The 27,405-nt window shown below is 40.1% G+C and overlaps 1 protein-coding gene across 2 annotated transcripts in view; it reads right to left on the bottom strand.

The window, feature by feature from the left end:
• LOC132486006 (zinc finger protein 354B) overlaps positions 1–11,599 on the bottom strand; it is a 30,190-nt gene extending 18,591 nt beyond the window's left edge. The window contains exons 1-4 of one of the 2 annotated variants that reach the window (XM_060092658.1): positions 11,509–11,599; positions 10,387–10,594; positions 7,086–7,212; positions 6,019–6,114 (exon numbers count right to left, since the gene is read on the bottom strand). In XM_060092658.1, coding sequence (XP_059948641.1) covers positions 6,019–6,114; positions 7,086–7,212; positions 10,387–10,419 — 256 coding nt within the window. In that variant the 5' untranslated portion in view covers positions 10,420–10,594; positions 11,509–11,599. The remainder of the gene's footprint in view (positions 1–6,018; positions 6,115–7,085; positions 7,213–10,386; positions 10,595–11,508) is intronic. The other variant, XM_060092659.1, reaches the window with a different exon arrangement.
• Between the last annotated feature and the right edge of the window lie 15,806 nt (positions 11,600–27,405).

Genomic DNA, 27,405 nt, shown 5'->3' with positions numbered 1-27,405 from the left:
TGCCGATGCAGGAGACATGGGTTCATGCCCCAGTCTGGGAAGATTCCACATGCCGCAGAGCGGCTAGGCCCATGAGCCATGGCCGCTGAGCCTGCGCGTCTGGAGCCTGTGCTCCACAACAGGAGAGGCCACTACAGTGAGAGGTCCATGTATCACAAAAACAAAAAAACACAAAAAAACAAAAAACAAAAACCTACAATGAGGTATCACCTCATACTGGTCAGAATGGCCCATCATCAAAAAAATCTACAAACAATAAATGCTGGAGAGGGTGTGGAGAAAAGGGAACCCTCTTGCACTGTTGGTGGGAATGTAAATTGATGCAGCCACTACGGAGAACAGTATGGAGGTTCCTTAAAAAACTAAAAATAGAACTACTATATGACCCAGCAATCCCACTGCTGTGCATATACCCAGAGAAAACCATAATTCAAAAAGACACAGGCACTCCAATGTTCACTGCAGCACTATTTACAATAGCCAGCACATGGAAGCAACATAAATGTCCATCAACAGAGGAATAGATAAAGAAGCTATGGTACATATATACAATGGAATATTACTCAGCCATAAACAGGAGTGAAATTGGGTCATTTTATAGAGACTTAGATGGACGTAGGGACTGTCATACAGAGTGAAGTAAGCCAGAAAGAGAAAAACAAATATCGTATATTAACGCATATATATGGACTCTAGAAAGATGGTATAAGTGATCTTATTTGCAAAGCAGAAATAGAGACACAGACGTACAGAACAAACATATGGATACTGAAGGGGAAGGGGGAGTGGGATGAATTGGGAGATTGGGATTGACATATATACACTATTGAGACTATGTATAAAATAGATAACTAATGAGAACCTACTGCATAGTACAGGGAACTCTACTCAATGCTCTGTGATGACCTAAATGGGAAGGAATCCAAAAGAGAGGGGATATATGTATACGTACAGCTGATTCACTCTGTTATACAGTAAAAACTAACACAACATTGTAAAGCAACTATACTCCAATAAAAATTTTTTTAAAAAGTAGACAGCTAGCCCTCCCCTCCACAAAAAAAGGAGTCAAGCCACTGAACTGTAAAGGAAATGAACAAAATTAAAACTATAAGTGAAATGGAGATTACACCACTAAAATTCGTGTCCACATTTATTTTTTAGCTCTCTGAGAATAGAGACCTTCTTATAACATTTAAGTCTGTTGCTTGGATTTTCCACATTTAACTTGCATGCATGTTTTAAAGAACGCATTAAGTATAAAAATGTTGTTTCCTTTGTCAAAAAAAAAAAAGTAAGAGATGATACATGCACCCCTATGTTCACAGCAGCACTATTTACAATAGCCAAGACAAGGAAACAATCTAAATGTCCATCAACAGATGAATGGATAAAGAAGATGTGGTATATATACACAATGGAATACTACTCAGCCATAAAAAAGAATGAAATAATGCCATTTGCAGCAACACAAATGGATCTAGAGATTATACTAAGTCAAGTAAGTCAGAAAGACAAATACCATATGATATCACCTACATGTAGAATCTGAAATATGACACAAATGAACTTATCTACGAAACAGAAACAGATCTGCAGATATAGAGAATAGACTTGTGGTTGTCAACGGGGAAGGGGGTGGGGGAGGGTTAAATTAGGAGTTTGGGATTAGCAGATGCAAACTATTATATATAGAATGGATAAACAACAAGGTCCTACTGTATATAGTACAGGGGACTATAATCAATATCCTGTGATAAACCATAATGGAAAAGAATATGAAAAAGAATACATATATGTATAACTGAATCACTTTGCTGTACAGCAGAAATTAACATAACATTGTAAATCAACTATACTTCAATAAAATTAAAAAAAAAAAGAATGAGGAGGACAGAGGGCCATGTTCAGATGTGCTGTGTCTAATAGACAAAGTGCCATCTAAACAGAAACCTGTGCAACTCAAGGCAGTCAGTCATGTGGGCTTGTGACTCAGGGAGAATGGTCCAGGAGAGGAAAAAACAAGTGCAGAGGCCCTGAGGTGGCCTGTCTGAAGAACTACAAGGAGACCAGGGTGATTCGAGTTCTTGAATGAAGGGCAGAGAGGAAGGAGGTGAAGGTGAAAAGGTATCCAAGACCAGACCACGAAGGCCACACTAGGGGCTTTGGATTGTGTCCTATGGGATAGAAGCTACGAAAGGTTTTGAGCATGGGAGTGAGATAACCTGATCTACCTTTTAAATAGAGCATTCTGGCAGCTACAAGGACAATAGATGTTGGTGGCAGGGGATGAGAACAAGACTAAATCAAACATACTAAACAGGACTATAGAGCATTTGGGCTCAACTTTCACCTTGTAAATTAACTCTTTAAAACCACTGCATGTTATTTTAAAACCACTGCTGCTCTAACCCCTACAGCACCTTTCTGCAAATTAAAAGAATTAGCAGATGCAGCTTCATCAAATCTTGGTGGGTGGAAGGCAGCCCACACAGGACCCCTCAGCCGACCACCCTGCCAGGTTCAGTCTGCCCTGAATTCTAGCATAAATATAACAAAGAAAGAGAAAAAGACAAAGAAAAACACTTTTTCATTGGAGTTAATTTACCTAATCATCCCTGAATTTTTAAATTTTTGATTTTAAGAATATTTTCACATTGGGTGTCAACCAAACTCATGAGACGTTTCATATTATATATATATGTATATATGTAAAATACATATGTATATATGTATACATATATATGTATATATAAAATATTCCAGAAAAGTGATTAGACTTTGGGTTCATTTCTTAAGCAAGAGACTCAGATGAGTCTCTTTGAGCCATTTCCTCCCATCTCTCAATATAAAACAGACAGAGCCAGGGGTGACAAAGTTTGTTTTGTCTGTTCGTTTTATTTTTCCTAGTTGTAAATAGTTTTGATGTGAAAATAATATTTTAAAAGCACATTTGGAGGCAATTAGAGGTTCTAGGAGTCCTATCCTGGAAGCATAAGCTTTTCCATCACTGGCTGTTCAAAGGGTCGGTTTTTGGTTCTGGTCTAGAGTTAATGATCAAGGTGCTTCCAAGAACATCCAGATCCTTCACCTGAGCTCACAGAGGACTTAGCTCCCTTTGGAAGGGAAACTGTTCTGAGGGCACTTTAGTCCAGGCAGATGGGAGACTCGCTAGGGGTGCAGGAGAGGCACAACCACACGCCAGCACTCCCAGGACGCTCCATCTGACTGTCACCTTTGACCAAAGAGAGGAGGTTCATTCCATCAAGAGAAACGCACACACTGGTTGGCTCTGATGTCCTTACTTCCTCCAGACACCCACTCAGAGTTTTCCTTCAGGGACAGCTTCCCAAACCTGAGAAGGACTTGACATCACCACTAGGTGTCTTCAGGGTCTCTCTGGACAGCTTTCGACTCCAGTCATACTTTCTACTCAGTTTAATCCAACTAACACTTCACTCAGGAAGGGGGACTCCTCATGGATCAGAGGCTCCCGAGGCGAATGGAAAGGGAACAATTCTTCCTTCTCTTCCCCTGATCTTTCACACCAGACTCAGTCCACACCTGACGCCCCTCCTAAACACTCCACTGGTTCCCTGCTGCCTGCGTTCTCTGTTTACTTTGTGGTGGTCTCCAGCAGTTCCCACAAAATTAGAATATTTCTCCCAAATGACAGTTAAAAGATATAAAGAGAGATAAGTGTGGTTCCCACCTCAAAAGATCTCACCTTATACGGAGAAGAATGAGCTCTACTAAAGGTGTGGGCGCTTTAGGGATCGAGACAGCCTGTCCCACAGCCCTTCTGCTGGGCCCCCATTGTGAGGGGTCATCACTGACTCGTCTGGACCTGACAGCAACCTCAGACAAGTCCTACCACGTCTATGCCAGGTGGCTCCACATTGGTTGCAGGCTGATCCTTGCAGAATATAAACCTGGGCCCGTGGCCAGGGTACTTTAACTCCTCAGAGACTGTGCCTGGCTCTCAGGTCCTGGCCCCCCCTCTCCCCGCTCCCGTCTGCACACGCCGGCTTCCTTTGTCTGGACTCTCGGACATACTCTTCCTGTGCCTGAACGCTTCTCACAACATGGGATCCGGCCCTTCCTCGGGAAGCCTTGCCCACAGCACCCCTCCTGTTCCATGTTCTCACAGCACCTGCGGCTCTTCCCCCGAGGTCCTCACCGGAGGCTGTCATTCCACAGCCCTGTGTGCGATTAGCCTCCCCCTGCACTGAGCTCCGCCAGGGCAGGACCTGCGTCCTTCTGTCCAAGGTTGCATTGCTGTTTATCACGGGACAGGAAAGCAGTGGGCGAGGGTTAGAACCTGGCTCCCCCAGAGCCCTGGCCTCCCCAATTCAACAGCTCTCAGTCCTCAACTTCCATGACAGCCGAATCTGCCAGTTTTCTCCTCTGGTGACTTCTTCTCAGGCTCAGCCACAGATTCTTCCTTCTTAACCCGCCTCATAAACACTGAGGTTTCCGGGGACTCTGTCCTCTCCTCCGTTCCCTCATCTGCTCAGCTCAAGGTTTCAAATGTCACCTTCTCACTGACGGCTCCCTGACCTCCCTGTTGAGTTCCAACCCTGTATACCTTCTACAGCTGTCCACTGGTGACCTCTACCCATATTTCACTCACAACTCAAATGAAACCCATCCCACACTGAACTCGTCCTGAACCCTTAACAAAGGGACCTCTCCTCTTTCCTTTTTTTTAAAATGTTATATTTATTTATTTTTGGCTGCACTGGGTCTTTGTTGCGGTGCGCGGGCTTTCTCCAGCTGCGTCAAGTGGGGGCTACTCTTTGTTGCAGTGCGTGGGCTTCTCATTGTGGTGGCTTCTCTTGTTGCGAAGCTCGGGCTCTAGGCACGCCGGCTTCAGTAATTGTGACACGCAGGCTCGGTACTTGTGGTGCATGGGCTTAGCTGTTCTGCGGGATGTGGAATCTTCCCAGACCAGGGATCGAACCCATGTCCCCTGCATTGGCAGCCAGATTCTTAACCAGTGCGCCACCAGGGAAGTCCCTCTCTCCTCTTTCCTGAACCCACTGCACGTGCCTTCCTGCAGGTAACGTCTTGCCTGCATTACACAATAATCTCCAGAAGGTTCCCACCTGTAGTTTTTCCTCACTTCAAATCTAAGACCAACAGTGTTTCCAAAGTGACCGTTCTTATTAAATTGAAATTGCATAATAAGGACTTCATGAATATATTCTCTGTGAAAATTTTAATAACATTACATGTAAATAAAGTCCCCTTTCATCAATACTCATTCTCGATCCTAATCCAAATGTAACTAGTTACCACCTTAGGTGTCCCGCGACCTTTCTCTTGGCACTTACATGCATGTTATGCATATAGACAAACACCCACATAATTTTCTTTACACATAAATGGCGACAGGTCATAATCATGTGCCGTAACTAGCTTTAGTCCTTCACGTGCCTTGGAGCTCCACCCACACCAGTGCTTCTTGTTTCTGGCTGTGGTGCTGTGTGCCAGAGTAGGGACCCACCTCAGCTTCTTTATATGCCTTTACTGAAGGACATTTAAAGTGTTTCAGACTCTGACCATTTTTTCTAAAATATCAAGAACCATGCAATTCTTCTGCTTAAAATCCTTGAATTATTTCCAGTCACCCACAGACAGTTCCCATCTCTAAGAACTGTACCAAAGCACTTAAGAGTGTGGCCCCCACCTGGCTTTCTGATCTCATTTCCTTCCTCATCTCTTTCTTTTCCCAAACCCTGGGCCTCAGTCAGAATGAATTATCTGCAGTTCCTTAAATGGACTAAGTTTGCTCAATGAATACATGAAAATGTAGCCCTCGTCTGAAACAAGAGGAAAGAATAAAGATCCTGAGAGATTTACCTGTGAAGTGATTATCAGAGATGAAGCAGAAGTTTGTGACCCTTCTCCACAACTTCTTGAGGACTGAGAATTTGGAGAAATTTCCCTGACCAACATCTCCAAGTTGTACTCATTTACCAGACTGCTGCCTGCAGAGATTCCCCACCCACTCACCTACAGAGGAGCCTCCAGGGCTTTCTTTCTCTACCTTCCAGGGATCTTCTCCTTGCTGCAACAGAGAGATCACCTCAGGTTTGGAAAATAGGAGTCCTGCTCATAGAAAAAAAACAAAAAACAAAAAAATAAAAACAACAACAAACTTGGTTTTGACACGAAGAGGTATCTGAGATCTGAGTGGAAACTTAGAGGATGATACAAAGAGCTCCTTAGGGTGCTCAAGTTCCGCCCCCATGATGTGAGGGGTGTGTTAGGGAAAAAGCAAGGGACTTGTAAAACATAACAATGTAATAATTAGTTGCATGTTAGGAAAATACAATAAACATGTACCCTTGAAATAGGGTACCATTAGCTTTCTATAAAAGAGGAAATAGGGCCTCCCTGGTGGCGCAGTGGTTAAGAGTCCGCCTGCCGATGCAGGGGATACGGGTTCGTGCCCCGGTCTGGGAGGATTCCATATGCCGCGGAGCGGCTGGGCCCGTGAGCCATGGCCGCTGGGCCTGCGCATCCGGAGCCTGTGCTCCGCAACGGGAGAGGCCACAACAGTGAGAGGCCCGCATAGCGCAAAAAGAAAAAAAAAAAAAAAAAGAGGAAATATATGAGATGTACAGACTAAATTCATATTTATAAACAGGTATCTATGGAGAAGATATCAGGTAGATTGTTTAAAATGAGAAAACACTATCTGGCTCCCTTTCAAATATGGATTATACAGTATTCATCTAGCTGGAAAAGTGAATGGGAAAGGCAAGTGGTGGGTCAAAGAAGAGGGATGAAAGATGCTCTCTGCTTAGAGATGAGCAGATACATCATAGAACAATCATAGTGGGAAATGCCTGAACTATGAGGGAATTTCTAATGTGCAGCTCTGTAGATTGTCCCATCTGTGGGGCATGAGGCATCCATGCCTATGAGCGGGAAAAAGTTTTTCAGATTTATTTGTGGAGATCCAATTTGTACAGTGCTAAGGCAAAGCCCAGCTAAAGTTTTGATGATCCACGTCTTTTATCCAGGGAATCAGATGCTGAGTTATCCCAATTTCTAAACAGAGGAAATTTCCTTACCCAATGACACCAAGTTGCTATAGTTCTCCAGCATCACATCTTGGTACAAGTTTCTCTGTGAAGGAGTCAGCTTTCTCCACTCATCCCGCATAAAGAGCACAGCCACATCTTCGAATGTCACTGACAGCTGTAGAGACAAGCATCCCAGCTCACCCAAGACCACCCATCACACAGGGTGAAGAAGGCAGCAGTGGGAAGTAGACAGGCTACCATGAAATGCTTCTATATTATTCTAGGTTCTTAAGGTTTCAAGTCACTGGTTTAATGAACACTTGCCCTGTGACAAATATATACTGAGCAGCATGAAGTATGAACCAGGCCCTGTGTTAACCACACAGAGATGTGTGGAGGTATTAAGACCATTAGTGGGAGTGTTAATTAGAATAATCTTTCTAATAGCGATTTGATAATACATATTAAGAGCTTTAAAATGTGCATACTCTTTAACTCTCCAATTACCATATTGTTTGATAATGAACAGTGCAAAAAAATGCACACACAGACATTTATTATGGTGTTAGTTAACAGCAGAGAAACGGAAACACCTACAACCTAAATAATCACTGACAGAGGCTCGGTTAAATAATTTAAGGCACTATCTGTATGCTCTCTGAAGCCTGAGGACAGTAATAATGGAAATTAAAACAGCTATCATTAACTGAATGTCTTCTTCAGGACAAGTACTATTCTTAGAGCTTTATATTAATCTTTAGTGTAAATCTTTATTTTACCTTCACAACAACCCTAGGAAGAAGGTACTATTATTGTCCTCGTTTTACACAAGAGAAGTCACAGAGAGGATAAGAAATTTGTCTAAAGTCACAAAATTGGTCAGTGGTAGTGCTGGGATTCCAATTCCAGGTGGATGTCTAAGGTTCCATTATTAACCACTCTGTAAAACTGCCTCTCAAAACCTACCAAATAGTTAATAAATAAATGAAATAATCCATACAATGTACTTAAAACCATACATGGCTCATATTAAAGGTTCGGATCTTACCTATTATCATGTCAATATAAAGTACTATGAAATCATTAAAATTGATGGTGTAAGTCAATATTTTTGACTTAAAAAGGCATTCATAATAATGTTAAGTATAAAAAGCAAGTTACATATCAGTATGTATAGTCTGTTCCCATTTTTGAAAAAAAATTATATATGTACATAGCAAGTGATGCTGAGAGATGCATAACAAATGGCTGACAGCGATTATCTCCAGATGGTGGGATTAAGGGTGATTTTACTTTTTTTTTGCATATACGGAAAAAATATATAGACAAATACATGTACATACACACATCTATGCACATATGTACATTTACAAGCATATATACATATACCCATACATATATATGTGCATATTTTATTCTCTATAAAGTTTTTTGCCACGATCATGCAGTATTTTTATGGTACAAAAAAGCATTAAATTATTGGCACATTGGGAGGAACACAAGAAATGATCTCTGCTCTCAAAGATCTTACAATCTAACTAGCAGACAAGAAAAGTGCATGAATTTGAACACTAAAAGGAAAATGTGCAGCTGGATAGGACCATACACCGTATCTGTTAATCCTCATTTTAGAGACGAGAAACACAAGATTCAGGACAGTCAAGATTCCAGGTCACATACTTTATTAATGGCAGAGACAGGATGATAACTAAAGTTTTCTTTCAACACAGCACTTGGTATACTCTCTCTCTGACCTTAAACATCTTATTACTGAGTTTTACACACAATCCCACACAGCAGGTGAGGTTAGGGAGAAATGTCACATAGGACTCACACACAGGGACAGAGAAGATTCTGGGCAAGAGAGCAGCTTGGCTCTGTTGGAATGGAATGTGAAAGCCTTAGAAAAAAGCAGTCCAAATATGCAAAGGCAGGTCCTAGCCATAGCCTCAGAAGATCAACCACCATCACATCTCGTGGGTCCAAATGATATACAACATCGCACTGCAGAGAGCTCTGGTAACACAGGGGCTGGGCCTACCACGTGTTCTGAGAGATGCACCAGAGGAATGGCTGGACAATAACCAGCATGAACTCAGAGGCCAGACATACCTGGGTTTGATTTCAGGTCACTTGAATTCTTTAGGCCTCAGTTTCCTCATGTGTAAAATGGGGGTAATAACTGTTGTGCTGTTATGAGAGTGAGAACAAAGGTAAAGCCCTCGGGATATTCCCCCAGCAACATTAACTATTATTGTTAGATGAAAATGAATACAGAATGAACAGTATTTTTTGGGTCCTAAAAACACTGTACAGTTAATTTTTATCTATCAACAATAATAGTATCATGTACTAGAATAATATTGTTCAGCTACCACAACCACCACATATTGAACATCAACTATGTGCCCGGACCTTACTGAAACACTTGCCATGCTGCAATTCCTCTTATCTACCCTATGAGGTACGCATGGTTGTTATTCCCATTCTACAGGTGAGGAAACTGAGGCACAGAGAGATGCAATTGCCTAAGGCCCATAAGTGGTAACAGAAGATACGGGTTCAAACCTGGCTGTCTGGCTTGACAGCCCCACTTCTAACTGTACACCCTGTATACCTTGCTTCTCCACTACTGATATCCCACAAAACCCTCTCTGCCACTACCTGAGGAGTCTTCTCTGAGCTCTTAAAGTCAAGAGACCTCTCCATCTGTGTCCCCACCAAAATGGCTATCCTTTGTTCACACACCGCCTCACCTGGATGGGGTCCCACCCTCATTCCCACAGAATAAAGATGACAATGGCAGGTCAAGATCAGTTTCCAAGAGAGTGATAGAAGCAAGGCACATGATCCAGAAAGTTAAGAGGGAGAAAAAACTAAAAACTATGGACTGGGAAAAGCCTGGGTAAGGTATCATGAGGATTCTCAGGGGTGGAAAGAAAAAGAAAAGCATTCTGGCCAAGGGTAGGGAGGGGGACATGAGTGAGCAAAGGAGACAGGCCAGAAAGGAACTCTGCCAAGTGCACATGTTTGTTTGTTCTGACCCCAAGTGGTATAAGACATGTGGCACCTTACCTGTCAATTCAGTAATCATACAGTGAATTGAGATTAATGAATAAAAGAGTGTCTATCAGAAAAAAAAAAAAGAGAAACACAGGCCATGGATTGGGGGGTTGGAGGCAAGCACTCCCTATGCAATCCACCATCCACCAGGATGGACCAACTCTTCAAAGGGAGAAGGACATGGGCTCCAAATCCTGGCGAAGACTGTACTGGGGAGAGAACTTCAGTTTGAGGGTTAAAAAACAAACCTATCTGTCCGTAAGACTTGAGATGGTAATGCACTCACCTGAGACCTTGCTTCCCTCGGTTCAGTAGCCATGTCCTCTTTCTGGGCAGTTTCCCCTTAGGATGGGAGAAGTCTCCAGAAGCCAATTCTGAGAGAAGAAAGTGGGAGCCAGGAGGAAGCCCCTTCTGCACCCCTCAGAATCAGCAGCTCTGAAACCTTTACACCACCTGAGAATGATGCCATGCGCCCTCAGGAAGGAAGTCAGGAGCTAGGAGTAGACAGGACCAGAGAGAAGGGCTGGGTCCTGGTCCAGGCCCAGCTCTTTCCCTGGCTCAGAGGAAAAGGTCCTAGGACTCTATCAGCAGTAGCAGCAACTCCCTGAGCCTCACCACGTGCCAGGCACTACTTACCAATACATCACTGAGTCCCACAGCACAGTTGGCACTGTCAGCACCCCATTTTATAGATCAGGAAACTGAAGGCAGAGTGGGAGCAACTTGCCCCAGTCCACACAGCCAGGGAGGGTGGCACCAGGATTCCAAGCACCGCGGGCTCCAGAGCACCTGCTCTAACCTCCCTGCGTGCATGTGACAACTTTTCTCCACCTCAAGCCTTCCCACCCAATTCCTCCCCCTCCTGTCAAGGAAACAATTTCCAGATTTCTAGAGAAAGCTGCTTCGGAAAGGGAAAACATCAGCTCTCCTATGGCGGGGAGGGGCTGCTGTCTTGAGGAAAGGGCACAGAAAACCAAAGACCTGGGTTCCAGTCCTGGCTCTGCCACTGGGGGAAGCCGGCGACTCACTTCTCGCGCAAAACAAGCCTGTCACTCGGGAGTGCAGGGGTGATGGTAAGGGGAGGAAATTTCTCACGTTCACTGCCGGCCCGAAACAAATTCAAATGCCAGCAGGCGCTGGGCAGGTAGCGCACGGAATGGATCGGGAGGAAGCAGAAGGGTGGCTGGGTCCAGCCAATGGGGACGAAGTGCCCGACCTGTCTAGTTCAGGGGCACTGTGGGATGGCTGGTGGCGGCGGGCGGACAGAGCCGGGGTGCCCGGCCCTCGGCCCGCCGGCGCCCACAAAGGCCCGGCTCGCGCCTCCTGGGCCTTTGTCCCATACCCCGGCGCCGCATCCTCCCGAAGCCCGGTCCTCCCTCCCGCATCCTGCCGAGCCTCCGCCGCTCACCTCACCCAGGCCTCGGGGGTTCCGCGGGCCGCAGGCGGGAGGCTCCGGAACTGCCACGGCCGAACAGCAACTTCGGGTCGGGACTCCCCGGGATGCTACCTGGGCCGACCTCAGCCCAGAACGCCGCTCACGCCAGCGACTAACGCCCGGCTCCCTGTGCAGGTCCGGAGCTGGGTAGTGTAGTGGAGGCGGGGAAACGGTCGCTAACCCCTCTCGGAAATGTAGTCCACGCGAGAACCCAAGGATTCTGGGAAGTGTAGTTCTCCGCGCTTGCTGCGTGGAGAGGCTCGGCTGCGCCTGTCATGTGCCCAGGTACTCATTCTGGGCTCGTTGGCCGCGCTCCGTGAGTTGCCGGCTCCTGGGTTCCCGGTTCTTCCGGGAGGAAACTGAGTTTCGCCGAGGACAGTGTCATGTAGCTCTGTATCTGCGTAAATGACAGTAAGGCAAGTAGACAACCGCCAAAAACAAACCTATTTCCTCTTCAGTCTTTCAATAAGTATATTGAGCACCTGCTACGCGCCAAGACCTATTGTAAAGGATTTGAAATACCTCAGTGAGCAAAACAGAGATCATTGCTCTGGAGAACTATTTTGGGGGGTGGGGGTGGAGGAAGGAGAGAGGGAGCAGACAATAAGCCATGAACATAATTATATAGCATTTTAGAAAATAAGCATTATCGGAAAAAGCGAAAGGAAAGCAGGGTTGGAAGTGTCTGGGGTAAGTACGGAGGCAAGTTGCAGCACGGAATAGGGTCACGAATACTGCTCTTTGTTAACATATTAGGAAGCAATCTCGATAAGGTAGAATGAGTATCCTTCCATAAGTTCTTGTTCAACTGTCTTGGCTATAATCAACTCATGAATAATCATCATCGTGTCAACTTGTAAATAAAAATGCTGAGACTTTGACTGGATTCTTTGAATCTATAAATCAACCTGAGGAAAATTAATATCTAACAATATGGAGTTTAACAATCCATTACCATGGTACAGCAATCCTTTTATTTAAGTCTCCATATATTTTCTCCATAGCAGTATTACATATTTTTGTGAGTTTTATGAGTGTGTTTCATACTTTTTGAAGCTATTGTAAGTGTTATCTCTTTTTAAATTTCATTTGTAAAGTACCGGTTTTGTGTATAGCTTACTGCCTGAAGTCTTATAAATTCCAATAATGAATTTATTGTGTGTTTTGGATTTTCTATGTAATATAATATGTGAATGACAGTTTTGTTTCTTTTGCAAAACTTTTGCTTCTTTTATTATTTTCTTTCTTTTAATCGCCATATTGAGTGGGCTGTGATTTCTAGTACAATGTTAATATAAAGTCAAAGTAGAGGCACGTCAGCAAATGTCTTAACAGGGAACTCCAAGCCCACAGCCCCCCTTGGAAACATCAAAAAACAACTAGAAACTGGCTAAAATAACCATATGAAAGCTCTGAAAAACAGTAAAAGATCTACAGCAAAAAAACCCCGAAAACTCAATCAAGGAAAAAAACACATTTGAAATCATGGTAATACTGTGATGTTTTTACTTGCCCTTGCCCCATCCCTTCCTCAGTGTAGCAAAATCTTGGTCTGGAGTGGCCAAAGCTGAGTTCCCAATTCCCTTGCTCCAACAGAGAGGGAACAGGGGAGCTTTTATTTGTAAAGTTCTACCCTGTCTGAGGGCTGCCAGAAGTACTGGGTCTCGGAACTCAGGTGGGGAGAAGCAGTAGGCACTGCTCCTGAAAGTTGTGGGTGGACGACAGTCCCACAGACACCTGGGACAAGACATTGAGGGTAGAAACAAAAGATAGACCATCTAAAACCCTGAGGAGAGGCTATGGTTAAGCTTTGGGAAATCAAGACATTTAAAAGCAGCTGAAAAACCAACATAAGGCCCAACCACAAAAGACCTAAGGAGCTCTTAAGTTTTCACCTCCATCTGATCCCTAGGCTGAGAACAAGCCAGCTAATTAGTAAAGGACTGCTCTAGCACAGAACCAGTCTGCAAAGACTGGGAGAGGTGACTAGTTTCTCATTTTGTTCTGTTTTTTTTAAAAAAAAGACAAAAAAGTATTAAAGAGCAGTTTTAGGTTCACAGCAAAATTGAGAGGAAGGTATAGCGATTTCTCATTTATTCTCTACCCCAGCACATCATAGCCTCCCCCATTATCAACATCATTCACCACAGTGGCACATTTGTTACAGTTGATGAACCTACACTGACATATCCCAGTTACCCCAAATCCATATTTAGGGCTCACTCTTGGTGTTGTACATTCTATAGTTTTGAAACAATGTATAATGAATGACATGTCTACCATTACAGGGTAGTTTCACTGCCTTAAATCCTCTGTGCTCTTGCCTATTCATCCCTCCCTATTCCCTAACTGACAACCACTGATATTTTTACTGTCTCCATAATTTTGCCTTTTTCAGAATGTCATATAGTTGGTATCATACAGTAGGCAGCCTTTTCAGATTGGCTTCTTTCACTCTGTAATATGCATTTAAGTTTCCTCTGCATCTTTTCATGGCTTGATAGCTCATTTCTTTTTAGAGCAGAATAATATTCCACTGTCTGAATGTACCACATTTTATTTATCTGTTCACCTACTGAAGGACATCTAGGTTGCTTCCAAGTTTGGGCAATTATGAATAAAGCTGCTATAAACATCTATGTGGAGGTTTTTGTGTGGACATAGCTTTCAACTCTTTTGAGCATGACTTCTGAATCACGTGATAAGAGTATGTTTAGTTTTGTAAGAAACTGCCAAACTCTTTTCCAAAGTGGCTGTACCATTTTGCACTCCCTTCAGCAAAGTATGAGACTTTCTGTTGCTCCACATCCTCGACAGCATTTGTCAGTGTTCTGGATTTTGGCCATTCTAATAGGCATGTAGAGATATCTCATTGTTGTTTTAATTTGCATTTCCCTAATGACATACAATGTAGGGTATATGACGGTCTTTTCATATGCTTATTTGCCATATATCTTCTTTAGTGAAGTGTCCATAAAGGTCTTTGGCCCATTTTTTAATCTGGTTGTTTATTTTCTTATTGAGTTTTAAGTGTTCTTTGTATATTTTGGATAACATCTGATAGGTCCTTTATCAGATATATTCTTTTGCAGATATTTTCTCCCAGTCTATGGCTTGTCTTCTCATTATGTTGACAGTGCCGTTTACAGAGCAGACATTTTTAATTTTAATGAAGTCCAACTTAACAATTATTTCTTTCATCAATCATGTTTTTGGTATTGTACCTAAAGTCATTACCATACCAAAGGTCATCTAGATTTTCTCCTATGTTATCTTTTAAAGTTTTACATTTTGTGCTTTACATTTAGTTCTTTGGTCCATTTTGAGTTGATTTTTGTCAAGGGTGTAAGGTCTGTGTCTAGAGTCATGTTTTTTGCATGTGGATGTCCAGTTGTTCCAGCAATGTTTGTTGAAGAGACTATCATTGCTCCATTGTATTGCCCTTGCACCTTGTCAAAGATCAATTGGCTATAGTTATGTGGGATTTCTATTGTGTTTCACTGATCTATTCTTTCACCAAGATCATGCTATCTTGATTACTGTAGCTCTATACAGGCATATCTCATTTTATTGTGCTTTGCCTTATTGCACTTTGTAGATATTACATTTTTTACAAATTTAAGGTTTGTGGCATTGTGCCTGGAGCAAGTCTATCAGCGGCATTTTTCCAACAGCATTTGCTCACTTTGTGTCTCTGTGTCACATTTTGCTAATTCCCACAATATTTCAATTCATTATGAATTCACAGTCATATTCATTACGATTATATTTGTTATGGAGATCTCTGATCAGTGATATTTAATATTACTATTGCAAAAATATTATGACTTATTGGAGGCCCAGATGGGTTAGCATTTTTTACCAATAAAGTATTTTTTAAACCTAAAAATAGAACTACCATATGACCCAGCAATCCCACTACTGGACATATACCCTGAGAAAACCATAATTCAAAAAGAGTCATGTACCACAATGTTCATTGCAGCACTATTTACAATAGCCAGGACATGGAAGCATCCTAAGTGTCCATTGACAGATGAATGGATAAAGAAGATGTGGCACATATATACAATGGAATATTACTCAGCCATAAAAAGAAACAAAACTGAATTGTTTGTAATGAGGTGGATGGACCTAGAGTCTGTCATACAGAGTGAAGTAAGTCAGAAAGAGAAAGACAAATACTGTATGCTGACACATATATATGGAATTTAAGAAAAAAATGTCATCAAGAACATAGGGGTAAGACAGGAATAAAGACACAGACCTACTAGAGCATGGACTTGAGGATATGGGGAGGGGGAAGGGTAAGCTGTGACAAAGTGAAAGAGCGGCATGGACATATATACACTACCAAATGTAAGGTAGATAGCTAGTGGGAAGCAGCCGCATAGCACAGGGAGATCAGCTCGGTTCTTTGTGACCGCCTGGAGGGGTGGGATAGGGAGGGTGGGAGGGAGACGCAAAAGGGAGGGGATATGGGAACATATGTATATGTATAACTGATTAAATTTGTAAAATAAAAAAAAATAAAAAAATAAAATAAAAAAAAAAAAGAGTCATGTACCACAATGTTCATTGCAGCACTATTTACAATAGCCAGGACATGGAAGCATCCTAAGTGTCCATTGACAGATGAATGGATAAAGAAGATGTGGCACATATATACAATGGAATATTACTCAGCCATAAAAAGAAACAAAACTGAATTGTTTGTAATGATGTGGATGGACCTAGAGTCTGTCATACAGAGTGAAGTAAGTCAGAAAGAGAAAAACAAACACCAGTAGCTAATGCATATATATGGAATCTAAAAAACCGGTACTGATGAACCTAGTGGCAGGGCAGAAATAAAGATACAGATGTAGAGAATGGACTTGAGGACACAGTCGGGGGAGGGGAAGCTGGGATGAAGTGAGAGAGTAGCATTGACATAATACACTACCAAATGTAAAATAGATAGCTAGTGGGAAGCAGCCACATAGCACAGGGAGATCAGCTCAATGCTTTGTGATGACCTAGAAGGATGGGATAGGGAGGGTGGGAGGGAGGCTCAAGAGGGAGGGGATATGGGGATATATGTATACTTATAGCTGATTCACTTTGTTGTACAGCATTGTAAAGCAATTATACTCCAATAAAGATATTAAAAAATATTTTTTAGTTAAGATATGTACATTTTTTAGACATAATGCTGTTGCACACTTAATAGACTACAGTGTAGTATAAACATAACTTTTATATGCACTGGGAAACAAAAAAATTCATGTGACTTGCTTTATTTTGATATTCAGTTTATTGCTGTGGTCTGAAACCAAACCTGCAATATCTCTGAGATATGCCTGTAGTAAGTCTTGGTGTCAGGTAGCATCAGTCTTGCAACTTTGTTCTTCTCCTTCAGTATTGTGTTAGCTATTCTGGATCTTATGCCTTTCCATGTAAACTTCATACTCAGCTTGTCAATATGCACAAAGTAATTTGCAGGCATTTTGACTGGGATTGCACTGAGTCGATAGATCAATTTGGGAAGAGCTGACATCTTGACAGTACTGAGTCTTCCTATCCATGAAAAAGGAATATTTCTCCATTTATTTAGTTCTTCCCTGATTTTGTTCATCAGAGTTTAATAGTTTTCTTCACATAGATCTTACACATATTTTGTTAGATTTATACCTTAGTATTTCATTTTGGGGGGTGTCAGTATAATGGTATTATATTTTTAATCTCAAATTCTACATGTTCATTGGTGGTATAGAGGAAAGCAATTGACTTTTGTATATTAACCATGTATCCTGTACCTTGCTGTAGTTGCTTACTCTAGGAGTTTTTGGGATTTTCTACATAGATGATCATGTCATTGTTGGAGGAGGTCATCAAGAAGATGTGACTGCTAGTTGACCCAGGCAATCAGAGGCTCCTTAACCTCTCCCCCATCCTCGGAATTTATGTTCCACCTACTATTTCCATACCAGCAGCCGTTTTGAGGATGCAGCCTTGAGAGAGTAATGTGTTGTTGAGACCATCTGGACTGGATGTGTGACGAATCCCGTTAAAGCCTCTTTATAAACTTTTAAGATTCTGGCGGGAGGATGCAAAGATCTACTTGTCTTGCGACTGACGAAGATAAGCCTCATATGTAAGTTCCGTTGTTTATTAAAACTGTCACCTACTAGCCTGGAGTGGTCTGCCTCTTTCTTCAGTCTCTCCTTGCCCTCTCTGTATGGGGGCCAGTTTTAAATTTCAACCAGTGAAGTCCTGACTTTGCAAATGAACAGTCATCTGTGAACAAATATAGTTTTTTCCCCTTCCTAATCTGCATGCCTTTTATTTCCTTTTCATGTCTTATTGTATTAGGTAGAACTTCCAGTATGATGTTGAAAAGCAATGGTGAGAGGAGACATCCTTGTCTTGTTCCTGATCTTAATGGAAAGCTCTGAGTTTCTGACCATTAAGTGAGTTAGCTATAGGGTATTTATGATAGTTTTTATCATGACTGGGTATTGTTTTTTGTCAAATGGTTTTTCTGCATCTATTGATACGCTCATGTGATTTTCTTCTTTAGCTTGTTAATATGATGTATTACATTAATTGATTTTCAGATGTTGAGCCAACCAACCTTGTATACCTGGGATAAATCCCACTTGGTACTGGTGTGTAATTCTTTTCATACATCGTTGTATTTGATTTGCTAATATTTTGTTGAGGAATTTGCGTGGTATGAGGATCTTCATGAGAGACATTGGTCTTGTTTTCTTTTATCCTGTATTTTCTTTGTCAAGTTTTGGTATTGGGGTAATGGTAGCCTCATAAAATGAGTTACCATTTTATGAGAATTAGAAGTATACCCTTCTAATTCTATATTGTGAAAGATATTGTAGAGAATTGATATAGTTTCTCCTTAAATGTGGTAGAACCCATCTGGGCCTGGTGCTTTTCATTCTAGAGGGTTATTAATTATTGACTCAATTTCTTTAATATAGGCATATTCAGATTGTCTATTTCTTCTTGCATGAGTTTTGGCAGATTGTGACTTTCAAAAGGAGTTAGTCCATTTTATCTAGATTATCAAATTAGTTGGCATATAGTTGTTCACAGTATTCCTTTATTATAGTTTTAATGTGTTCTGTAGTGATGTCCCCTATTTCATATCTCATATTAGTAATTCATGTCCTAACTCTTTTTTTCTTAGTTGGCACAGCTGGAGACTTTTTGATATTGATCTTCTCAAAGAACCAGCTCTGGTTTCATTGATTTTTACTATTGATTTCCTGTTTTCAACTTCATTCTGCTTTTTTATGATTTCTTTTCTTTTGCTTACTATGGATTTAATTTGCTCTTCTTTTTCTAGTTTCCTAAGGTGGAAGCTTGGATTATTAATTTTAGATCTTTTGTCTCCTCATAGATGTATTCAGTGCTATAAATTTCCCTCTAAGCACTGCTTTCCTTATACCCCACAGATTTTGATAAATTGTGTTTTCATTTTCATTTCATTCAAAATATTTAAGAATTTCTCTTGAGATTTCTTCTTTGACCCATATGATATATAGAAATGTATCATTTAATCTCCAAGAACTTGGGGAATTTTTTCAGCTATCTTCTGATACTCATTTCTAGTTTAATTCCATTGTGATCTGAGAGCAGACATTGGTGTTATTTTAAATTTATTAAGTGTGTTGTATCGCCCAGAATGTGGTCTATCTTGGTGAATGTTCCAGGTTAGTTTGAGAAAAAAGTATATTCTGCTGTTGTTGGATGAAGTGTTCTGTAGATGTCCATTATATCCAGTTGATCCATGGTGTTACTGAGTTCAGCTATATCCTTACTGACTTTCTGCCTGCTGGATCTGTCCATTTCTGATAGAGGAGTGTGGAAGTCTCCAATTGCGATAGTTGATTCATCTACTTCTCCTTGAAGTTTGATCAGTTTTTACCTCATGTAGTTTGATGATACATTGTTATGTGCATTCATGTTACGGATTGTTATGTCTTCTTGGAGAATTAACCCCTTTATCATTATGTAATTCCCTTTCTTTATCCCTGATAATGTTCCTCACTTTGACATTTCCTCTGTCTGAAATTAATAGTTACTCCAACTTTCTTTTGATTAGTGTTAACATATTATGTTTTTCTCCATTTATTGACTTTTACTTTGTGTGTCTTTATATTTAAAATGAAAACAGCATATCTTACAGACAACATACAGTTGAGTCATGTTTTTGATCATGTTTGATCCATCTGACAATCTCTGTCTTGGTGCATTTAGACCACTAACATTCAAATTGATGTAGTTAGATTAATATTATCATATTTTATTTTATTTTTTTTTCCTTTTTGCGGTATGTGGGCCTCTCACTGTTGTGGCCTCTCCCGTTGCGGAGCACAGGCTCCGGATGCACAGGCCCAGCGGCCATGGCTCACGGGCCCAGCCGCTCCGCGGCATATGGGATCCTCCCAGACCGGGGCACGAACCCGTATCCCCTGCATCGGCAGGCGGACTCTTAACCACTTGCGCCACCAGGGAGGCCCTAATATTATCATATTTGTTACTGTTTTCTATTTGTTGCTTATGTTCTTTGTTCCTGTTTTTGTCTTCCACTCTCTTTCTGCCTTTGAGATTTTAATTGAGTGTTTTATTTATTTAAAATTTTTTCTTTTAATTTTATGTACTGTTTACTGTTTTTTTTTAAGTTTTAATTTTTTTAATTGACGTATAGAGGATTTACAATGTTGTGTTAGTTTCTGGTGTGCAGCAAAGTGATTCGGTTATTTATATATATATATATATATATATATATTCTTTTCATATTCTTTTCTATTATGGTCTATTACTGGATATTGAATATAGTTCCCTGGTCTATACAGTAGGACCTTGTTGTTTATCTATTTTATATATAGTAGCTTGTATCTGCTAATCCCAAACTCCTAATTTATCCTTCCCCTACCCCATTTCCCCTTTGGTAACCATAAGTTTGTTTTCTATGCCTGTGAGTCTGTTTCTGTTTCATAAATCAGTTCATTTGTGTCATATTTTAGGTTCCACGTGTAAGTGATATCATATGGTATTTGTCTTTCTCTTTCTGACTTACTTGACTTAGTATGATAATCTCTAGGCCTATCCATGTTGTGGTAAATGGCATTATTTCATTCTTTTTTATGGTTAAGTAGTATTCCATTGTATATATATACCACATCTTCTTTATCCATTCATCTGTTGATGAACGTTTAGGTTGTTTCCTTGTCTTGGCTATTGGAAATAGTGCTGATATGAACATTGGTGTACATGTATCTTTTTGAATTATAGTTTTCTCCGGGTATATGCCCAGGAGTGGGATTGCTAGATCATATGGCAACTCTATTTTCACTTTTTGAGGGGCCTCTATACTGGTTTCCGTAGTGGCTGCACCAATTTACATTTCCACCAACAGTGTAGGAGGAGTCCGTTTTCTCCACACCCTCTCCAGCATTTGTTATTTGTAGACTTTTATTGATGGCCATTCTGACTGGTGTGAGGTGATGCCTCATTGTACTTTTGATTTGCATTTCTCTAATAATTAGTGATGTTGAGCATCTTTTCATGAGCCTATTGGTCATCTGTATATCTTGTTTGGAGAAATGTCTGTTTAGGTCTTTTGCCCATTTTTTGATTGGGTTGTTTGTTTTTGCTGTTGTTGTTATTGAGATGTATGAGCTGTTTGCATATTTTGGAAATTAAGCCCTTGTTGGTCGCATTGTTTGCTAATATTTTCTCCCATTCCGTAGGTTGTCTTTTCGTTTTGTTTATGATTTCCTTTGCTGTGTAAAAGCTTGTAAGTTTGATTAGGTCCCATTTGTTTATTTTTGATTTTATTTCTATTGCCTTGGGAGACTGACCCATGAAACTACTTGTACTATTTATGTCAGAGAATGTTTTGCCCGTGTTCTCATCTAGGAGTTTTATGGCGTCATTTCTTATATTTAAGTCTTTAAGCCATTTTGAATTTATTTTTGTACATGGTGTTAGGAGTGTTCTACCTTCATTGATTTACGTGTGGCTCTCCAGCTTTCCCAGCACCACTTGCTGAAGAGACTTTTCTCCTTTTATATTTTTGCGTCCTTTGTCGAAGATTAATTGACCTTAGGTGTGCAGGTAATTGAGCATTACATATGGTTTCATTTTCTCTTGTTTCATAGCATTTCAGTAATACTTCTTTTATTATTTTCTTTAGCGGTTGCCCTGGAGTTTGCAATATACATTTACAACTAATACATGTCCACTTTCAAATAACACTGTACCACCTCATAGGTTGTGTGAGTACCTTATAACAATAGCAAAATAATTTTGATTCCTCCCTCCTGTTCCATGTATCATTGCTGTCATTCATTTCACTTATATATAAACATACAGAAGCATCTATCTGTCTTTTTATCTACCTATCTATATCATGTACACAAGCATACAAAATCAAATACATTGTTAATATTATTGTTTTGAAAAAGCTGTTATCTATTAGATCAATTAAGAATTAAAAAAACAAAAGTTTTAGTTTTATATTTGCTTAATCCTTCTTCAATGCTTTTCCTTTCTTTATGTAGATCTGAGTTTTTGACTTATATTATTTTCCTTCTCTCTAAAGAAGTTCTTTTAACATTTCTTGAAAGACAGGTGTCCTGACAGCAAATTCCCTTAGTTTTGTTTGTCTGATAAAGTCTTTATTTCTCTTTCACTTCTTAAGGATAGTTTGCAGGGCACAGAATTCTAGGTTGGTGGGTTTTTTCCTCAACACACTAAATATTTCACTCTTCTCTCTTTTTGCCTGCGTGGTTTCTGAAAATATGCTGGATGTATTCTTTGTTCCTCTATAGGTAAGGTGTTTTTTCACCATAAAAGTTGCAGGGGCTCAGCGCTGTTTGTAAAAGCTAGTCGATGTGAAAGCTTCTTCCCACAGAAGGATAAAGACTGTTTCCCATAGAGAAAATGTATTTGTCTTACAGAGTGGTAAGACAAAAGTTTATACAGATTGTACTTTCATGGTATGGAACACGTCCATAGAATTTGGAGTAGCTAGGGCCATGTTTGAGACACCTGAAAACCAACATTTTGAAGCATGGCATCAAAAGTGGCAAGATGGTCTGAGATTGTAGGCAAAATAAGAGTGAAATCTTTGCCAATCGCATGCCAAGGCCTGCTTAACCCTTAGTAAGAGTATTTGTTTTAAAAGACAGATGCAAAAATTTTTAGGGCACAGTGCTTTTTCAGGATGTGGAATGTACATCAAGTGAGTGAAGTGGGTAGTGATTTATTTCACAGTTGTCTATCACCACTGTTTCCAGGCTACTTTGAGTCTCTGCAAAACAGGTGTGAGAATGTAATCAATGGCCTTGTCAAGCTGCAAGCCAAGAAGAGGCTCCTGAGCAACCAGAAGCCTTTTGGATCAGGCTACCAGCACAGAGTTTTTCCAGCAGTGTTTTTCCATCAAGGAGAGTTCTACTTTATATGTGATAGAAGCAGACATGTGTCCCTGGAACCTGTAAATCTAGCAACTGTAATGGTTAAGTGAGGTTGCGCTCAGTTTAGAAGGTGGCTTCTAAAGCTACAATATGCTCAGTGGTCCTAGGCGGAATGAGAGTGAAATCCTTGCAGACTGCGTGCCTAGGCTTGTTTCACCTGTAGTAAAAGCATTTGTTTTCACAAGATAGACACAAGAATTTTTAGGGACAGTGGTCTTTTGGTGTATGGAAGGTAACCGAAGTGACTGAAGAAGGTAGTGATTTATTTCACAGACTTACAACATGAGTGTTTTTTACAGACTTCTTTGAGTCTTCCTCAAAACAGGTTTACTACCTGAGAATATAAGCAATGGCATCCTCAACCTGCACCTGATGAAGAGTTTCCCATGGTAACTATAATACTTCTTTTCGAGATATCCTTTAAAGCTGTGCTCAGCTCTGAGTGTAAAGCAAGTAAGTCTGAAGTAAGGAAAGTCCTGTTCCCCACAGAGATAATGTACATATCTTACAGAGTAAAAGGAGCTGCTAGAGGCTGTGTGTTCAGAGGGAAAATGAGAGTGAAATTCTTCCAGACTTCATATGAGGGCTTGTTTCCTCCATAGTAAAAGTATGTGTTTTTCACAAGTTAGATGAAAGAACTTTTAGGCACAGTGTTCTTTCATTGTTCATAACTGACCCCAAGTGACTGAAGCAGGTAGTGTTTTATTTCACAGATAAGAATGCACTGTGTTTTTTTATTGAATGGCAGTTATATTTGTTTATGATGCATGAAGTATGTTGTTAAGAGATCTGTAATACTTCTCTTTGGAGAGGTACTTTAAAGCTGCTCTCAGCTCTCTGTGTAAACCCCAATAGGTGTGAAGTCCTTTCACACTGTGGAATTGTCCAGATTTCCATAAGAAAATGTACTTGTCATACACATATAAGGACTAAGTTTTATACATATTTTTCTTCCATGATTTGGAGTAGCTAGTGAAATGTTTCAGAGACTGACAAACCAATCCTTTGTATAGTTGCATGGAAAGCTGAGAGAAGCTCTGTGTTCAGAGGTGAAGTGAGAGTGAAATTCTTGCAGATTACATGTCAAGGCTTCTTCCCCCTTCAAAAAAACTATGTGATTTTCACAAGATGGACTAAGGAATTTTTGGCACACTGTTGTTACACTGTATGGAACTTACTGCAAGTGACTGAAGACGGTAGTAATTTAATTCTCGGACATATATAACAAGTGTTTTACAGGGCACTTTGAGTCTTTCCTCAAAACAGGTTACTAACAGAATATAATCACTGGCCTTGTCAACCCACATGCAATGAAGTGTCTCCCATCACAACCAGAACTGCTTTGCACCAGGCTACCATACCAGTACAAAGTTTCTCCAACAGTGTTGTTTCCACGAAGGAAAATTATACGTTGTATGTGATAGAGGCAGAGATGTGTTCCCTAAACCTGTAAATCTAGCAACTGTCGTTGCTAAGTGAGGTTGAGCTCAACTAAGTGTGCTCAATGCGATTGGAAGGTAAAGCCTTTCTTCAGAAGCCATAAACATGATTCTCATGGAAGGAATGTAGCCAACTGTTTTTTTTACCATAAGAAAGAAATCCTACGCACTCCGTTCTTTCATTGCGTGGAAGATATATGTGAATTGTCATGCATGAAGTATATTGTTTAAGAGATCTGTAATACTGGTCTTTGGAGAGGTACTTTAAAGCTGTGGCAATTGGTGTGAAGGTCTTTCACACTGTGGAACAGGCATGATTTCTATATAGAAAATATATGTATCATACAGAGTAGAAGGACGAGGTTTTATACAGATTGTTCTTCCAGTGTTTGGAAATTGTTCCCAGGATTTGGAGTAGCTAGTTAAACGTTTGAGAGACCTGTAAACCAACCCTTTGAATATTGGCATCAAAAGCTGTGAGATGCTCCATGTTCAGAGGCCGAATGAGAGTGAGACTGTATGCCAAGGCCTCTTTCCCCCATAGTAAAAGTATGTGTTTTTCACAAGTTAGAGGAAAGAACTCTTAGGCACAGTGTTCTTTCAGTGTTGGGAACTGACCCCAAGTGACTGAAGCAGGTAGTGTTTTATTTCATAGCTGTCTAACACTGTTGTTTTACAGGTAATTTGAGTCTTTTCTCAATACAGGTTACTAACTGAGAATATAATCAATGGCCTTGTCAACATGCATACGATGAAGAGCCTCCCATCACAACCAGAAGAACTTTGTACCTGGCTACCAGTATAAAATTTCTCCGACAGTGTCTTTTCATGAAGGAACGTTATACCTTGTATGTGATAGAGGCAGAGATGTGTTCCCTAAACTTGTAAATCTAGCAACTTTATTTGCTAAGTCCTGTTGACCTCACTAAGTGTGCTCAATGTGATTGGAAGGCAAAGGCTTTCAGAGGGCAGAATTAAACGTGATTCTTACAGAAGGAATGTAGCCAATTGTTTCTTACCATAAGAAAGAACTTCTGTGCACTGCATTCTTTTATTGAGTGGAAGATGTTTTTGAAGTGTGATGCATGAATTATATTGTTTAAGAGATCTATAATACTGCCCTTTTGAGATGTACTTTAAAGTTTTGCTCAGCTCTATGTGTATATGCCAATAGGTGTAATAACCTACAGTGGAAGAGAATGTAAAAAAATATGTGTGTGTGTAGAATCACTTTGCTCTACACCTGAAACTAACACAATATTGTAAATCAACTATATTTCAATAAATATTAAGCTAATAATAAAAACTAAAAAAAACGGATTAATAAAGAGTCAATACCTGTCCTTCTCAAACTATTCTTAAAAAATTGGAAAGAACATTTCCAAACTCATTCTATGAGGCCAATGTTATGCTGATATCAGAACCAAAAACACTTCAAAAAAAGAAAATTACAGGTCAAACATAAATATAAAAATCCTCAACAAAATATTAACGAACTGAATTCAACAATATATTAAATGGATCTTACATCATGATTAAGTGGGATTTATTTCAGGGATGCAAGGAAGGTGCAATATCCTCAAATCAATCAATGTGATACACCACATTAACACCCTGAAGCATGAAAATCATATCATCATCTAAATAGAAGCAGAAAACTTTTTGATAAAATTCTATATCCATTTATGGTAAAACCTATCAATAAAATGGGTATAGAGGGAACATAATAAGGGCCATTTGTGACAAACCCAGAGCCAACATTATACTCAATAGTGAAAATCTGAAAAATATCCTGTAATGTCAGGAACAAGACAAGGATGTCCACGCTTGCCACTCCTATTTAACATAGTATTGGAAGACCTAGCCACAAGAAAAAGAAATAAAAGGCATCCAAATAGGAAGGGAAGAAGTAAAACTGTCACTGTTTGCAGATGCATAGGAAAAGAATAAAATGCATAGGAATAAATTTAACCAAGGAGGTGAAAGTACTGTTCTCTGAAAAAATAAGACCCTGAAGCAAATTGAAGATGATACAAATAAATGGAAAGATATCTGTGTTCATGGATTGTAAGAATTAACATAGTTAAAATATCCATACTATCCAAAGCAATCTACAGATTTAATGCATTTCCTATCAAAATACCCATGACATTTTTCTCAGAACTAGAACAAACAATCCAAAAATTTATACATAAATACAAAAGACCCCAGATAACCAAAGCAATCTTCAAAAAAGAATGCTCCCTGGCTTCAAACTGTACTACAAAGCCCAGTAATCAAAACAGTATGGTACTGGCACACACACACACACACACACACACCACAGATCAGTGAAACAAAATAGACAACCTAGAAATAAACCCATGCATACACTGTCAGTTAATCCATGACAAAGGAGGCAAAAATATATAGTGGGGAAAAGACAGCCTCTTCAATAAATGGTGTTGGGAAAACCAGACAGCTACATGCAAAAGAATCTAACTGGACTACTTTCTCACATCATACACAAAAATAAACTCAAAATGAATGGAAGACTTAAATGTATGACCTGAAGCTCCAAGAAAAAAACATGGGCAATAACCTCTTTGACACTGGTCTTAGCAACATTTTTTGGATATGTCTCCTCAGGCTAGGGCAACAAAAGCAAAAAAACAGGTGGGACCAAATCTAACTAAAAAGGTTTTGCACAGTGAAGGAACATCTTTATTACTTTTAAAAATAAACACATCACTACATGCGTTACAGAATATGTATCACTTTCAACCATTTGAAAAGTCAACCTATTGAGGGGGAGAAGATATTTGCAAATGATATGTCAGATGAGGAATTAATATTCCAAAATATATAAAGAACTCATACAACTCAATATAAAAAATCTGATTAAAAAATTGGGAAGATGACCTGAATAGGCATATTTTCAAAGAAAACATACAGATGGCCAACAG

The sequence above is a fragment of the Mesoplodon densirostris genome, chromosome 3 (genome assembly GCF_025265405.1).
Source record: "Mesoplodon densirostris isolate mMesDen1 chromosome 3, mMesDen1 primary haplotype, whole genome shotgun sequence".
Classification (NCBI taxonomy): Eukaryota; Metazoa; Chordata; class Mammalia; order Artiodactyla; family Ziphiidae; genus Mesoplodon; species Mesoplodon densirostris.
Note: the sequence above shows the minus strand (reverse complement) of the source record. Positions and strands in the feature narration are given on the sequence as shown.